Genomic DNA, 17005 nt, shown 5'->3' with positions numbered 1-17005 from the left:
ATCAGAGTGAAATTTATGTAAAACAAGGAAATTACAAGCAAAGCCAACATAGAAAACCAAACAAAACAAGGCTGGTTGGAAGAGCAGAACGGAAACTGAAAAAACTAAGAAAACATTTTAACTAAACACAAAACAGATCCGAAGCTGAACAGACGAGTTTCTGCTAAACAACAAAAAAATCAACTAAAAGCCAAAAATAAAGATGAATAATCAATGCAATCAATGGAAAGTCATTAAGTAAGTACTGTGTAAACACTGAACAGCCAGCAGAGATGAATGGTTCAGGTTGTCCTGTGTCAGACTCACTGGGACTCTCGGATCCGTCTGTGTCGGGGTCGAAGGAGAAGTGAAGCTGGCGTCTGAAGAGCGCGCGGTCGTCTGCGTGGATCAGCTCAAACACGCTCTGATGGACGACGTCCGACTGAACGACAACGACACAAATCAGTCAAATGTTTCTGAGAGTCTGGCGCCCCCTGGTGTCTGTGTGCTAAACATCTAAAACACAGGTTGGTTCCAGCTTTCATCTCCTCCTCAGCAGAGCAGCTCCAGGAGAGCTGAAACTAATCACCAAAGCAGCTGGTTCGCTCCAGCAGCTGCTGCAGACTTCCTGGATCAGCTGAAAACACACACCGTGTTGTGTGTGTGGGGGTGTGTGTGTGAACCACGTGTTTCCCCCCCGGGAACAGGTTTTGTCCCCCACCCCCGGCCTCAGATTGCAGACATGTTTAACCCCGGTTCAATCGGATGTGTTTACGAGTCAAGAGTTCAGAGCCGACAAAGAGGTTCAGTTCTCACGCACTCTCATGTGATTCAGTACGAGTGTGTGTCGGGGTGTGTGTGTGTGTATGGGGGTGTGTGTGTGTGTGTGTGTGTGTCAGTCAGCGTGTCGTCCAGCTGAGACTTCAGCTGCCACGCAACTAAAAGCAGAGAAAATACTTGTTTTTAGGTTCTGAGGGGAACAAACAGCCTAAAAGTTGTTTAAAACTTTAATCTGAACATTTATTTACCAGAGGAAATAATAATTAATAACATTTGGACTTTGCTACGCCCCACTTGGACTTTAACTGAGCCAAAAACTGAAATTAACGGTGAACACGTGAGAAAGCTTCTCCTGTGAGCTGATGAGCACGGTGGAGGATGTGTGGTGATCAGGGCCGGCTGACTGACGTCTTCCTGATGATCCGAGACGTTGCTGTGAGGAACGGCGTTCCTCCAGGGCGTGTGCTCGGCCTGCTGCTATTCCCAACAGTAACTTGGAGTTTCACAGAAAAATGAGTGAATTTTCCACTGAAAATTTTGAGTTAAGTATTATAGAAATAATCTGCAAATGCGCAAATTTATTATGAATAATTTGGAGTTATGCTACATTTTAAAAAAATCTGAAAATTAGTAAATTTTTCTAGAATAATTTGAAGTTAGGTTAAAAAAAAGTGCCAATTTCCACAAGAAAAATCTGCAAATTTGCCACAAATAATTTTATGTGAATAATTTTTGTTAAATTTCACAGAAAATCCGCAAATTGGAAAATTAATTGTGAATATTTTGGAGTTACGTTCCACAGAAACATCTGTTCACTGAGAAATGCTGAACAATTCGTTCCTGTGGGAGGAGACTGTTGGTGGAGTTAAAGTAGCAGCAGATATTAAATAAAAATCTGCAAATACATGAACCATAAAACCAAATCAAGACTTTATTGTCTGGTCTGAGTCCTCAGTGTGCAGCTGAGGTCTGGAGCGTCCGCCAGTCAAATCTGATCCTTCTTAAGGTTTTATTGTGATTTTTGTGAATGTTATGTGAAAACAATGACAAAGTTAATGATTTAGCAGAACATGAGGGTGACACACAGGGTGACACACACGTGCTTGGTGCATGTTGACGGTAGCTGCTGTGTTGTACCTGGTGGAAGCCCAGGAAGTCCTGGATGGTGGGCGACGTGTAGAAGACGTAACCTTCAGCCGTCACCACCAACACGAAGCCGTTCAGCGCCTGCAGGCAGAGAGGAAGCATGGTTGCTTTCTGAGCCAATCACCTTTGAGCTGCAGCTCTGAAGCAAAGCCAAACCTGCAGCAGCAGGTCTCCCTCAGAGAAGCTGACTCCGTCGATGGAGGTGGTCACCGTGGAGAAGGAGGCGGAGAGCGACGGCGGCGCGGCGCTCTGGACGTTCCCTCCAAACAGCCGCTCCCGCTCGCTGCTCCAGCTGGAGCCGTTCGGGCCGGCTTTCATGACGGCTGCAGGGGAAAAATACAAACATCTTTAATGTTGAACTCAGTTCAGGTGATGGAGCAGAAGGAAGAGCTTTTATCTGTCTGCATGTTTCTATCAGGGCGGAGCAGCCTGATCCTTCCTGCATCTCTTCCTCTTCCTCCTCTTATCACTCAGACAGAGCGACTCAATAACAGCGGAGAAAATAACGGCTTAAAATATCCTCAGAGAGGAAGCAGGCGGGCTGGGAGACGGAAAGCAGCTCAAATGGATGATGGAGGAGGGAAGCAGAGCTGGAGTCTGAAACTACAGAGAAGGAAAAGCTGCAGCTGCAGAGTGAGAGCTCTGAAATCCAACGCCGCTCCTCCAGAGGCCAAACGAGGAGAACAGGCGGAGCCACAAAATTACCCGTTGGACTCATCTGATCTGAACTCAGCAGGGAAGGGGACTTTTTGGGGGAAGAACGGCTGCGTGTGAAGTGGTGGACGGAGGCCTGCGAGGCTCACAGAGACACCCCATCGATCGGGAGGCAGATCGCTGCCGATGGAAAACAATCCTGAAGGAATGAAATGTGTAATTTGGAGGCAGTGGATGGAAACCCGGAGATTATAAGTCCTTTAAAAAGCAACAGAGATCAGCCAGAAAACCAGCACATCCTCACAGTGATTAGGTCTGACAAGCTCAAACTCTGGCGGAGGAAACGCTTCACACCGAGGCCTTCGTGACTCAAAGGACAAAAATCTGGCTTTTAAAAGTCCAGATCCACTTTAACAGATAGATCCAAAGGAAAAGACACTGACATATACGGCAAATAAACTCTTTAAGCTGATGATTTTGCCAAACTTAAACAATGGAAACTCATTTATTTACATTATTCAATCCGGAGCCGTTCATTAAATGCATCAAAATGGGATTCAACTGGGAATAAAGCACCACTGCTAAAGGACCACTGGGATTCCCGGGGGTTCGGTACCAAAACCATCCACCGCCACCTTACAACTGCCTATTTAACACCAAATATAACTTGGTATGCATTAATATGTACAGAAGCTCTGAGGGGTTCAGCCAATCAGCAATCAGGAAAATGAAAGCCACTCCTGGATTGGCTGTTTTAAACCAGCAGACAATAACAGCTGTTGAGTCGCTTCCACAGCTGATTTTTCTTCTGAATATTTTAGACGTGCTCTGCACAAATATGTGTGAACAGACAAATTGAGAGTTGCATTACACGCAAAATAAACAAATTGATACATTTTCCACAAATAATTTGGAGAAAAATGAGCAAATTTAACTCAACAAGTTAAATTTGTAACCTCATCGTTTAAAGCTTAAATAACTTTATCCAGTAGGTTTGTTAAAATAAGCAGAAACATTTTGATTTAAACTTCCTGTTTTGGTCTCAGTGAAGGGAAACCAGCAGCTCTGACTTTTTCTTTCAACACTGGAGCAGGAAGTTGGACCAACGTAAAACAGAAAAATTTACCTCTGAAGTTTTATTAGAGGTTCTGCTTCTTCTGTTTGGGAACATTTAAAATCAGACCAGTAATTTATACCAAGCAACTCAGTTTGAGGTTTTAATTCAGGCCTGCTGCTTCCTGGTCCTCCGATAGAAACACTGGAGCTGTGGCTTGTAGAAAATGGGGGAAATCCCCATGGCAACCGGTGAGTCAGCATTCTCTGAGTCTGTGGTTTTAACATGACTCAGCACTTTGGTTTTTCTTATCTTAAACAACATCAAACATGTTTCTGAAAAATGTGTTTGTTTCAAGTCAATAATAACTCAATCTTGATTTCAGAAATATTAGTTCGATTGGCAGATTATTTTCATTGATAACGTGGAGAAAGTGAAATAATATGCCAGTGGAAAAATTATTTTTTAAAGTCAATTATTGACGAGTTCCTATATCTGTCTGATGAGTTACTTAAATTAGTTTCCTCTGATTTCAAGGGACAGGCCTATACATCAGTGGGTATTAATCGATGCATGGCATCCATTTTGTTTCCAGTTTATAACAATAACTTTATAAACTTTAAATACTTAAATATTCTAAAATCCTAAAATTAAAAAAACTTCAATAATTTGGGCCAAATCAAAGTTTTGATTGAATTTGTTCCTCCAAAGAGACAGAAAGATAAAGGTGTGAGAAATTTGTATTTTCTTCTTCTTCCAGGCTTTTAGCTCAGCTGGGCTGAGTTTGGACGGAGGATCTACTGTATGAAGAGAGAAACCTGGAATCAGTCCCAAACCTTTCCCTTGTAAAGCGCACAGAGCTCCAGTAATCCCAGAAAACGTGATAGTGGCCAGCTACAAAGGCAGGAACAACCAACCAGATGGGCTGCTCTAAAACCAACCGCAGCACAAAGGAGGGAAGCGTCCCAGAATCACCCTTTAAATCTCCTAACTGGGAGTTTCCTGCTGCAGGAGCCAACTTTAACATTTTATACCAAGGAATCCACATTCATGCGAGCTTACACAACTCTGTGATCCACAAAAGCAAAATATGAAGAGGGACACTTTCTGAATTATGACACAGCCGGAGCCGAATACCAAGGCAGCCGCAGGAACCGAGACAGAAACTCATTAGAGACGAGAAGGCCTGTTAGGACGACAGAAAAAAGTGACGCTCCTTGTGATGATTTACGCTGCTGCATGTTTCATTTACTCTGCTTAATGGAGCTGCACATTCCCAGAGCTCAGCTCTGTCTTTTCACGACCGCCCACCGACACCAGCTCACACCCAGTCCACTCCGAGCCAGAAAGGTCTCCCCAACCTAATCATGACTGAGTGGCAACACGCCGGCTTCCTCTGGAGCGACAACATACACAGATCACATAAAAACACACTTCTCTTTAATCCCATGCTCCTCCGCTCCGACTCGGCTCAGAGGGAGTTTCCTTTCAAATGTTTTACTGCTCCCAGGACGCGCTCCGCACGCCATCATGCCAAAACTCAAGAGCAACAATCGATTTGATGCTGTTTCCCCTCAGCGGTCCTCAGGCCGTCTTCCCACTGCTGCAGCGCTTCTACATGACTGGATGGGTTCAGGCCTGCTTTATGTGTTTATTTACTCAGAGCTGATTTTATAGAGCTGAAAACTTGCTTTATGGATAATTTTCACCAGCATGACTCCAAACGCCTAGAAACAGCTTCAATCACTGCTAATTAGGTCATTTCATCAGAAATCATTGAAATTTCTGATGAAAAACTATTACTGTATATATTAATGATAAAATGAACAAGATGTAATGACAGAAACATATTGTTATTTGGTACTTTACTGAATTCATAGAAGACAGACAGAAAAAACTCCAGACTGATTTTAATATTAGAAAACTTTGCTGCAAAACGTATAAAAAAGATGAACATGGGTTTTCTGAATCTGAATATTAACAGGTTTTTGCTCTGGAACTGAGTAATCACTATCACGATTACTAAGTAATCAATCTTTTAGATTATTATCTGAACCGAAACCAGCTTGTTCATTTTTAAAACGGTCCGTTTTAACACCTTTCATGTTTCAACTGCAGAACAGAGAAAAGAAAAATGACGCTCAAGAAAAAGCCACCTTAAGAAAGTCACTTCACAATAAAAGTATTGGAAAATAGTTGTAGTTCTCACTTTCCTATAGCCCTGGCTTACAAGGGGTACCTCAAGGCTGTGTACTCGGACCCATGCTCTATTGTTTGCTACTGGCTTTAAGTTCATTAACTTAGCAGTGATACGCAAATCTAGCTCACTCCTCACCCTTAAATAAAATAAACTCAAGCTTTTGTTTTGAATAGTAATCGTCATCCAAACACACTTTTCAGAGTTTGGCTGATTACTGGTGATGCTCAGGAAACAAAACCACATGAGTTATTCGCTGTATTGTCACAAAACTGAGCTCAGAGCACAGGAACGCCTGATGACACACCAAAAACTTCCAGAAATCAAAGAGAGACGCATTTCAAACAGAAACCCAACACGACCGAGCGCATTCAGTGAACGAAGAAGTCTGAAAAATAATGAGGAGATGCAAACAAACGAGGAGCAGCTGGATGTGGTGCGCGAGAGCGACGACGTGTTGTTTTCTCCATGTCTTCGGTTTCGCCGTTGCCTCACAGTGGTTTTGGTCTGGGCATGCTCAGAGCGCTGCGCCTCGACACAGTCATAGCTGGAGGCCATTTGGTTTAGTGGTTCTGTGTTATTACAACAACACTGAGCTATTTTAGGCCTGACAAGAAGAATAGAGTCTGATCCAGAGGAGAGAAAAAAGGTGTGAGTAATTAGCAGAAACTTGGTCAAACAAAAAGGAGACCAGGTGAGGATAAAATACAAAGAATGAAAAGATTCTGATGGAGGAGAAGAGTGCAGGTAGAAGTAAAAAGCGAGGACAGTGAAAGCAGCACAGGTGTTTTTAGGAAAGCCCAGTTCTCCTTCTGCTGGAGCAGAAACTGACTTCACGCTCCAGAGCCGCCATTTAACCAGAACCAGCTGACCTCCAGAGCCGACATAAAACACGAGAAACCAAATCCTCTCCTCCTCTACGGCCCTGTGATGAAGAGGAGGCCCCGCAGCGCTGGCTGCGTACGGCTCCGCTCCAGACTCATTTGGCTGATCAAACAGACCCGTCTGGTCCAGAACTCTGACAAAAACAAGAACTGATCCTCCGGTTCTGTTGGCTCCACACAGTAATGACAGAACTAAAGAGAATTCAGGAACATTGAAGGAAACTCCAGACCAGAGGTCTGCAACCTTTTAAAACTAAAGAGCCATTTTGCTCTCAGGTCGGCCAAATAAAACTCCCTTACAGCTGCTAATGTCACAAAGACGTTTACTTTAGGAAATGTCTCCAGCATTTCATTTCTATTTTTAGGATTTAAAATAAAGATGGACATAAAAGAGGATGTTGTTTTTTTTCAAACAAGCATTCCACTAATACCAAAGAAAACAGACATAAATGCATATTTTTGGTACATTTATGAAGTTATTAAGAGTAATTTTGTAAGGTCCAAAGCGTCGCAGGCTGCAGACTCCTGGTCTAGAAAAAAAAACTAAACATGCGTTTATGTGTTTTGAAGGTTTTCAGCAAACAAAACTTCATGTTTTTCTTAAATTAGAAACCTGAGAACAACTAGGACAGATTTCTGGACAAAGCATCTTCATCTTCTGCCAGTCCGAATATTTTCTTATTTTCTCCCAGTTTCAAACATCTTCAGGTTCTCAGACTTTCCAGCTTTAGCTCTTCATCTCACTTCTTGCACTTGTTGACCCCGACTGCAGGCCTCCTCGCCTCTCCCTCTCCTTCATCCCTCCGTCTTCCAGCTCGGGCTCTCCTGCACTTTGTGGTTTCTCTTTGACTTTGAAACCGGAGCGCTGAAAGGAGCCATTGTTCTTCCTCTCTTTGGGCTGCAGGATGACGGAGGCGGGGGTATGACAGGAGATCAGGATCACTGGCGCTCGCTCCATGCCTTTTGCTCTCACATGAGCGGGGAGCGCAGGTCTGGACATGAACGCCGGTAGGTTTCAGATTGTGAGTTGGTCTCTGGTTGTAAATCATCTAAACATGCTTCATCTGCTGTGACTTCCTGTTTTGCTCCCGTCCCTTTGATCAGTGACAGCTGCTGTGATCTGCACCACCAGAAGCCATTAAATGGTCAAATATTTCTTACATTTTTCTCCACATGCATGGATTTTCTGTTTAGCTGCTGATCCGAGGTGAAGTTCCACACCCACCCGTGACGATAAATACCCCACAGAAGCATCTTACTAGAAAGAACCCAGAAGAACAGGCACCAACAGAGATCAGCTGCTGATGCTGCAGGTTTTTCATTTTCCCTCTCAGGAAAAGAAAAAAACAATAATAAACAGCAGAATTTAAAGTTTTAACTTGACTCTTCTGCCTGAAAATCTCAACCACTCGCTGAATTATACAGCTACAAACCTGGAGGCCCGACAGTAAATGACAGGGTAGCGTTTGTTCTGCGTTGGTCCCGACTAAATATACGCTCTGGAGGACAACAGGGTCAGAGGCAGATGGAGAAACCCTGAACTGCAGCTGAATGCAGCCGTCTGGACATCAACATCTCAGTATTTTGGATTATTGGACTCAGATCTGATAGGAGATTCTGAATCAGGTTCTCTTCTGACCCGAGGGGCTCCACAGGGCGCAGTTCTTGGGCCCAATTTTAATTAGCTAGCTTTATTCAGTCTTTTTCTGATACCTCTGATCAACTCTATGCAGACGACATCCAGTTGTATGTCGACAGGTTCTCTTTTGTCTGCTACATGAAACTCTACAGATAATCAACATTTACAGCTAAATGTTGATATTTATTTATCTTGTTTTTATAGGTATTGAGTTTACAGCTGGAAGCAGCTGATTAGCATCTCAACAGCCACATTAATAGCTGAACTATGACCCCAAACTCCAGAGGGCTTCATGGATGCAGCCTCCACACTGGACACGGATTATATCCCCAACATCTCAGAGGAGCAGCAAAAGCAAATGAGGTGGATCAGCAGTGTTGGTGTTACAATGGAAAATGGTCTCAGCTGTCTGGACGTTGAGCTGTTATCATGTCATGAGTAATACAGTAACTGCCTTAAGTCAGAGGCTTTTTCAGACTTGTTGCAAGACTGACTGCTACTGGAGATCCTTCCACAACGACAGCATTTAATTTCCTTTTAGAATAAATAATACTACTAATAATTTGCGAGTACGTTCTTCTGTATTATATTAATTATTAATATCTTACCTTCAAGATGCTAATGCAAACCCAAACACACTCAGTGGAGGGTTAATCTACCAACAGGTTGCAGGTGGATCTCGGACGCTGTTTACTGGAATAATCCGGCTCGCTTTGTTTTCTGACAACAGTCTCACCCACACCTGACCTCTGACCCCAGACCTGCAGCAATAAGGTTGAATGTATACACTCGTCAATGTGACTTTCGGGTCAGCCGTACAGATCGTACCCGGCTGTCAGCGGGCAGCTCCAGGTCTGGGCTCCTTCTCCTTCACAGAGACGATTTCATCACTCAGTGTCTTTCCAACAAGGAATTAAAATTCCTGGCTGCTGTCAGAGTCAGCTTCACGCTGCAGGTGTGTCCCGCCCTCAGGGGCCAGGCTCCAGTTTGGCAGCTCAGTTTTGAAGCAAGATGAAATTAGAAGCTTTGCTGATGCTAACTTTCATGCTACGTCTGTCATTGAGTTTAAAAATCTTAAACAATCTTAAAGAATCTTGACTAGAAAATGTCCTGGTATCTTTCAAGTCAAACAACTGAAGAATTTGATAAAATATGTTTTATGATTTTTGTTTTATTATCACTTGAAGCGTCTGGCCTCAGAAACCAAGATGGAAAAGTCAAAGGAAGGAAGAAAGGAAGGAGGGAAAGAACGGATGAAGAAAGGTTGCAAGGAAAGAAGAAACTAAAGAAGAAAAGGAGGGAAAGGAGAAAGGAACAAAACTGGAATGAAGAGAAAAAGGACTAAAATAATAAAATAATAAAAGCAACAACGTAAAGAAGAAAGAGAGGAAAAAAGAAAGAGAAAGAAAAAAGAGAGAGCAAGTCTGAGGTTCAGGAAGGCTCTTTGTTCACTTCAACACAACTGTAGGAAATTCGGATAATTTACCGTAGTTACTGCTCACTTTCAACATCTACACACACACCCCCCCCCCCACACACACGTACACACACCCGCACACATACACACACACACACACACACAGCTTCGCGTGCGAACTTTCAACCCCGACATCCTGAGTTGAAAATGGAGAGGAAGGAGACCGTCGGAGGAGAGGATGACGAGAGAGAGAGAGAGAGAGAGAAAACATTCAGCATCATTATTTTGGGAGCACACACACATGCAAACACACACACATGCAAACACACACACATGCAAACACACACCCACACACACACACTGCTAGAGCAAATGTGAGCAGCTGCCAAAAAGTCTGATGTCTGGCTCTCCACTGGTTTGCATGATTACATGTTCTCCAGTTTGGAGCTGCTGAATATTATAATGCTGATTGGAGGAGGAGGAGAAGGAGGAGGAGGAGGAGGAGGAGGAGAAAAGGATGGGAGGATGAGGAGGGAGCAATCGGGGCTAATCTGTAATGGAGTTGGAAACATAATGTAGCTCCGGCGCTCTTATCGCTGTCGTGCCATGGACTCATTGAGGACAGGAAACACAGCCCCCCAGACACACACATACACAATCACACACACCCTCTCACGCACACACACACACACACCCTCTCACGCACACACACGCACTCTGAAGTGAGTTTTATAACTAATGAGAGCAGGAGCTGTAGGTAGCTGTGAGGGCTGCCGTCTGTCCAGCTTCAAGGTCTGCTGTGGGTCTCACTTTCAGCCGGCCTGACTCATCTGAAAGCTCTGCAGTCAGTCTGACATTTTTCAGCAAAACTACATTTAAACACTTTTTACTGGCAGATACATGAAGTGTGTGTAATTTGTGCAGAAAGTTAGTCTACTTTAAAGACTAGACTCGGTTCGATTGGGACCAAAATTACAACATTTATTACATTTTCAGCTGCTGTGGTTCTTTCTCTGCTCCGAGTCAAACCAACCAAACCCTTTGAGCAACCTGTTCCCCTCCTCACCTGTGGGGGCGCTGCACTACGAACCACTGGAGGAAACAACACGAAAGAAGACAATGAATGCAACTTCCTTCATCATGAAATGTAAACACAAATAAAGTTGCATCGTTTATTTACGAGACATTTCTGCTGCTAGTTCATGACTCTTTCATTTGTTTTGCTTGTATTTACCCAGAATGCCATGCGAGGTAGTCCATTTCCTGTATTTGAAGCAGTCTCTGGTCCACTTGGCATTCACATCTACATTCAAACAGCACCAGAGTTCACTTCAACCGAACAGAGAGTGAGGTTTTCCGGCGGACCAAAGTTCATGTTTTCAGACCAGCATTTTATTTATCATACACTCTCCAAATACACACATTTCCATGAATGCAACAACAAAGCTGCCAGTAATCCAAGAGATGTGTGAACCCAGTCACAGCCTATCCTCTTTACTGGAATAAGTAGGAAGACTAGTGAGCTAAAATACAAACAAAGCAAGTGAGAAAGAAGAATGTTCATTTGCAACACAACCAGATCTAGCTAATAAACATTTAGTAAATTACTTCCTGTCAGGAAAACAAAAACCAAACACCTACTCAGCACATTCCTGAGTCCATTTGCTGCTCAGCCAGTAAAAACCAGTCAACCTTCTGGGAAATTAACCAGAAGTTAAACTACTCACTAGCTCAGCATGAAGTCAGTCAGTAAAACAATAGTAGCAGTCAGTAATCTACAGATCTATAGATCCACCAGATCACACTCAAACCATGGTGTTGAACATGTTCCTGTGTGTTAAAAACTCAGACGACAGCAGACATGAAAGCCAACCCCAGCGCGAAACGCAGGAGGAGCTGATCTGTTTCTGGTTTCCATGGAGACTCTATCAGTTTGATCGGCTGTGTCTGATCATGTCGGAGCCGCAGACTCTCTCTGTTCGTCAGCGTCCCTCTCTAACACGCTTACAGCGGAGCAGGCCTCTCTGCTTTTCATTAATGTGGACCGATCATTATCAGTGATCACTGTCCAACTCACTCACAGCCGTCGCCATGGAAACATCAGGCTTTGGGATGGTTAGCTAACAGCAAGCAGCCCAAGCTACACATGGAGGCGATGATCACTTCAGAGATCTAGCTAATAAAAAAGCATATTGTTCGGTATTAGAGGAGTAACGTAGGTTTCAGTGATGCTAGCAGATGCAGCTCCAGCGCCGTGGACCGGGTTCCGTTGGATAACGAGGAATCGGTTCCTCTCCGTCTATCAGGATGAACATGCAGCGGCATGACTCTGTGTGATCAACCGTTTCTGAAATGTTAGTTTCATGCCAAATGTAACAAAACTCGGTCCATAGATGGTTTCTCAGAAGTCTCGGGGACAATCAAGATGTTTTTGGGTAAATGTGGGACGGACCTGTGTGTTCTTCTGGGTCAGAAATGGTTCTGCTGTTGGAACTCTTCTAGGGAAGCCATTTTTGCCCAGTTTCTCTTTTTAGCTGTTGAATCATGACCTCTGACCTTAACCAAGGCCTCCAGAGCTTAGAATATGCCTGATCCATCCATTGGTGTTGATTCCTAATATACTGTAATGTAATCTCTGCACTATGTCTCCTACAGCCCCAATTATGTCAAATTAAATTGTCTAATATAAAATGGAAATTTGTTCCATCCTCTTTTACGTCTTGACAGAAACGAAATGTTTATAGATTTATATTTATAAAGAATATAAATTTTACATATAAAAACATCCGCCACGTTCCCAGCTTTAATGTAAGCCACATTTTATAGAAATTAGATAATAAATGATGGCACTATGTGACAGTATGGTTCTGATTACATGACTGGATGCACTTTGTTTCTTATCTGTTCTCTTGCAGCCTACTTCATGCTGTCAGACAGGTCCTACTGTGTTAACTGCTTGATTCTACAAGTCTGGTAAAAATCTGGCTTTTTACTCTTCAGAAGTGATTTTAAAACCACAACCAAATACAGAATAAACCAAGAGATGTGGCTTTTTTCCTACAGTAAAGTGGTTTGAGATGAGGTTTGCTGTGATTGAGGTTTTATTTAACCAAACTGATGTGAGTGAGATTAAAGTGACAGTAACGGAGGAGAGAAGCTGCCTCCAGGTGTTGGCTCACAGCAGAAATCAGCCCTGGATGGATTCCTGACGGCCTGACTCTCGGCTCTCAGCTGCTGCTTTGCATGTGGGATATGTTCAGGTGGAAGCGACATTTCCCGGTACCGCCGGGCCGTTGTGTGCTGCTCTGCTCAGCGCGCTGCGGTGTCGCTCTCAAATCTATTGAATCAGAGGAAATCCCAGCCGACCTCAGAAGCTTCCTCCCTAAGCTCAGCGGTGGGCGTAGAAAACCAAGCGGAGCTTCCGCAAACTGACATCACCAACGATGTGATTGAGCCGTAGCCGCAGGTTACACACCCATCTTTAAGGTGAGGCCAAGTCTGAACAGCGAGTCATAAGAATGAAGAACCTGTGATTAATTTAGCTTCCACCAGTGTGAAGATGGTTTGAGACAAACGGTTCATCATCATCGGTTCACCACCAGCAGCAGCCTGCAGCTTTAAAATCCTGAAACGAGCCTGTTGCTTCTCACCAGCTGTGGGCGCCACGAGGCGGAAGTGGTGGCGCCGAAGCTGCCACTGTGGTGAAACACACTCTCCATGAAGGCAGCCGATGGTTCATCATTTCCACTAACGCTGCCTGCTTCCTACCAGAGAGGGACGGCGGACGACAGTTCACAGCTTCAAGGAAGTTAAGCCTCCTGAACGGGGAAATGTGAGAGTTCTATGCAAATGGCCGCCTGTCATTAAAATACCCAGATGATTCATCAGAAACTCAGTTACTGATAAACGCGACAAAAAACGTCTGCAGCAGGTTTGCTGCTTCTGTAAGATTCATACAAACGTTTTATCACCATCCTGCAGAAAGAACAAGGGCTAAAGGTTGTGGTTCTTATTACATTTATAAAATATCTATTGTTAAAAATCATATAAAAATATAGAAAGAAAAATTTCAAATTATAAAGATGTATATTATTACAATTATATGAAAATATTCTTACAATCAAAATATATTTATTTAAAAACTAATATTAGTTTTTAAATAAAATGTAAGAAATTACTTTAAAATGTTATTCCATTAAAAGATATATTATAAAAATGCTTAATAAAAATTGTTCAAATACATCAAATTAAAACTATATTTAAATATTTTAATCTATATTTTAAAAACTTTAATTTCAAAATATTAAAATATATACAGTTAATATTAAATATTTAAGTATGTTGCTCATGCAACATGAGCAAAATTATAATATTTTAATATATTTTTTTAAATTATTACTAAAATATCATTAATAATTAAAGTGATAATGTGCATTTGTCCATTTCCAGATGGTTTCTCATTTATTGTATAATTTATATGCAAAAATTGCAGAAAAATCATTCAATATTTTCTGCTCCTAAACTAAATTTAGCCTGATTTAAATGATACTGTATCAGGTTTGGTTTATTATGTTACCAATTGATCTTTCCTTCCTTATTTGTATAATATTTGTTTACAGAGATACAAAAAGCAGATCCAGGTTTGGTTGAATCATATGGATCCAATATTTCAGTTTCTCCATATGAACAACAGGTTGGAGCACCACAGGGTTCACTGCTTGGACTAGTTCTGTTTTCTGGTGAAATTATTAGACAAACTCAGAGCGGAGCAGGAGATGAAGCAGCTCCCCTCATGTTGCTACAGAAACAGGAAGGGTGGGGACAATCTGCACACGTGCATGTCTGCAGTCCTGATACGACGACGAGCACCAAGAGCCAGCCGAGGATTAAACAGCGAGGACGAACGGGAGTCTTACCTGCAGGGTGAGGAGGAGGAAGAGGATCATCAGCCATGAAAGAGAAAGAAAACAAAAAGCATCATTAGAGACGAGCGCGGCTCACATTTCACACAACAGAAATCAGGTTGTTCAAGTTGTCAGAGAGCGAGTTTACATGAACGACAGTAACCTGCTAGAGTCAGGAAGCTGCGTTGCGCCTCAACATCGTCCTGGCCTCATTTCTGCTTTCTCCTCGCCGGTTAGGAGGACTACGACTCTTTGACTTATGAAACACAAGCAGACCTGCACGAGCATTTACACACAAAAGCCACTGAAACACGGATGGTGGGCAGGCGGAGCTCAGCTACTGACTTCAAGACCAGGAAAGCACCAAAATATTCACTCTTAACAGAAATGTGATGGATTTCCTCATAAAAACCTTTCAATTGTTCCCTAATGATGGACACAACCAGACCCAAAACAATCACTTTCATTTCCTAGTGTCTAATCTTTGCATATTATTGTGATCAGCGCAGCAGGAAGAATCTCCTTCTCCTAAATGGACTTGATTTGCTTTAAAATGAAAAGTTAGTCGACATAAACTGGTCTAAAAGAGCAACCGGAGCGCCGGGATGTTGCCATGGTAGCGAGCGTGACCACAGGCCTTTCAGATTGGGCCTGGGAACGCTGGTTTTCCATCAGCAGGTCGGAGCGGTGACGGCAGACGGCCGCAGTGGAAAGAAAGTTTTATCAGATTTAAGGACCACAGAACATAATATGATCTAAAATATTAAGGAAGAAATGTTTCCCAGAAGCAGAGTCAGGATATTGCATGAAAAAAATAGCATTTTGACACTTTATATGGTTCTTAGCCTGTTAAAAGCATCATTCCTGTGTTTGGATTAACAGCCGTGATTAAATTAGAGCTAAATCCAGCTTTAAAACCAAAACCAGGCTTAAAGGATCCTGCTTCATTCCATCCGTCTAAATGTCCCACCTTCCGCTCCAACAAGTGTTATTTGCAGATCCCAATTTGTTGGCCCTAAAAATAAACGTTGTGAGACTAAAAATATTCTGCAGGACTGCGGCACACATGGCTGCTGATTGCTGCAGCTGCTGCTCCATGCAGCCTCAATAGGAAACACATGAGTGTGTGAGCAGCCGCAGGGGGACGGCGAACCGCTGCAGCTACATTTGCATCCTCAGCTCTGCAGCCTGCACGGCGGAAGGCGGACATTAAAGGGTTAAAACGCAGCGGTTACCCAAGCGCAGGCTTTGTTTTGGTGTTTGGACCCCGCGGCGAGGACGGCCGGTTTGCCGACATGTCTGAACCAGATGGAAGGAGGCGCCGGCTCCTCTTTCATCTGCAGGAGCGCGGTATGTAAACAAGGAGGCTCTGGGGCCGCAGAGCGCAGAGACGCAGGTTTCTGGTTCAGTCGGTCAAAACTTCAGCTCCTCCACAGACTCACTGCCACACACACGTCCAAACAAAACCTGTACCACACTGGGCCGGTAAAGACTCAGAACAAGAGTGTGTTCTGAAAGAACAAAACTCACAGAACAGTAATTAAAACAAAACTGGAAAAAAATATTCACATTTTGCATTTAAGATGCAAAAAAATAAATAAGTGTATCTAAAAATATGTTCTACACATAGCTCATCACGTTTTAGCTCCTCCAGGTTTTAGCTCCACCTTATTAATAAATTAATCCTACAAATAATCAGATTTATTTCTATAATTCTATACTGTATTGATATTTAGTCCAATAAATATCAAAACCTCAGGCTTCAGAAAGGCCTGATCTATTTTTTTATTTTAGACCTTTTTAGCTGCAGATGCATCCTTTGCTACTAATGATCAAATGTTCATTAAAGGAATGTAAAAACATGTCTTTTTCTATTTATTTATTTGCTTATTTGAAATATTTTATGTATTTTTAAACACAATAAAATACTCTTATGTGGTAAAATGAAAAATCTGAATAATTGTTAAACAATCAGTAGTTGCAGTTCTTACTGACATCCTGTTGAAAGCCTCTGAGGTCAAATGAAGCTAAAACTCAACGTGTGTCTCAGAGGTTTTCCTGTTTAGGAATTTTGAGTAAATCTGAGTCCAAACCAGCAGAATGAGCTCCTGCTCAGGATCACAGCGTTAGCCTGATGCTAACGTAGCAGCCTGATGAGCCTCAGACTGAGCGATGCTTCAGCAGGAAGCTCCAAGGCTGTTTATCGCCCTGAAGACTCTGGTGTGAATCAGCGGCTGGAGATAAGCTGAGTGTGTGAAAGCGCCGTGTGTTTTCTGGCAGCTCCTCGTGTCTTTAACGATCCACACACACTCGCCCGGCTGCCTATATAAACTCTCATTCATGAGGAGAGA

The 17005-nt window shown here is 42.9% G+C and overlaps 1 protein-coding gene across 1 annotated transcript in view; it reads right to left on the bottom strand.

The window, feature by feature from the left end:
* ahr2 (aryl hydrocarbon receptor 2) overlaps nt 1-17005 on the bottom strand; it is a 41435-nt gene that overhangs the window by 6235 nt on the left and 18195 nt on the right. The window contains exons 3-5 of the mRNA XM_032556511.1: nt 2062-2228; nt 1897-1986; nt 307-421 (exon numbers count right to left, since the gene is read on the bottom strand). Of these exons, the coding sequence (XP_032412402.1) occupies nt 307-421; nt 1897-1986; nt 2062-2228 (372 nt within the window). The remainder of the gene's footprint in view (nt 1-306; nt 422-1896; nt 1987-2061; nt 2229-17005) is intronic.

The sequence above is a fragment of the Xiphophorus hellerii genome, chromosome 24 (assembly GCF_003331165.1).
Source record: "Xiphophorus hellerii strain 12219 chromosome 24, Xiphophorus_hellerii-4.1, whole genome shotgun sequence".
Classification (NCBI taxonomy): domain Eukaryota; kingdom Metazoa; phylum Chordata; class Actinopteri; order Cyprinodontiformes; family Poeciliidae; genus Xiphophorus; species Xiphophorus hellerii.
Note: the sequence above shows the minus strand (reverse complement) of the source record. Positions and strands in the feature narration are given on the sequence as shown.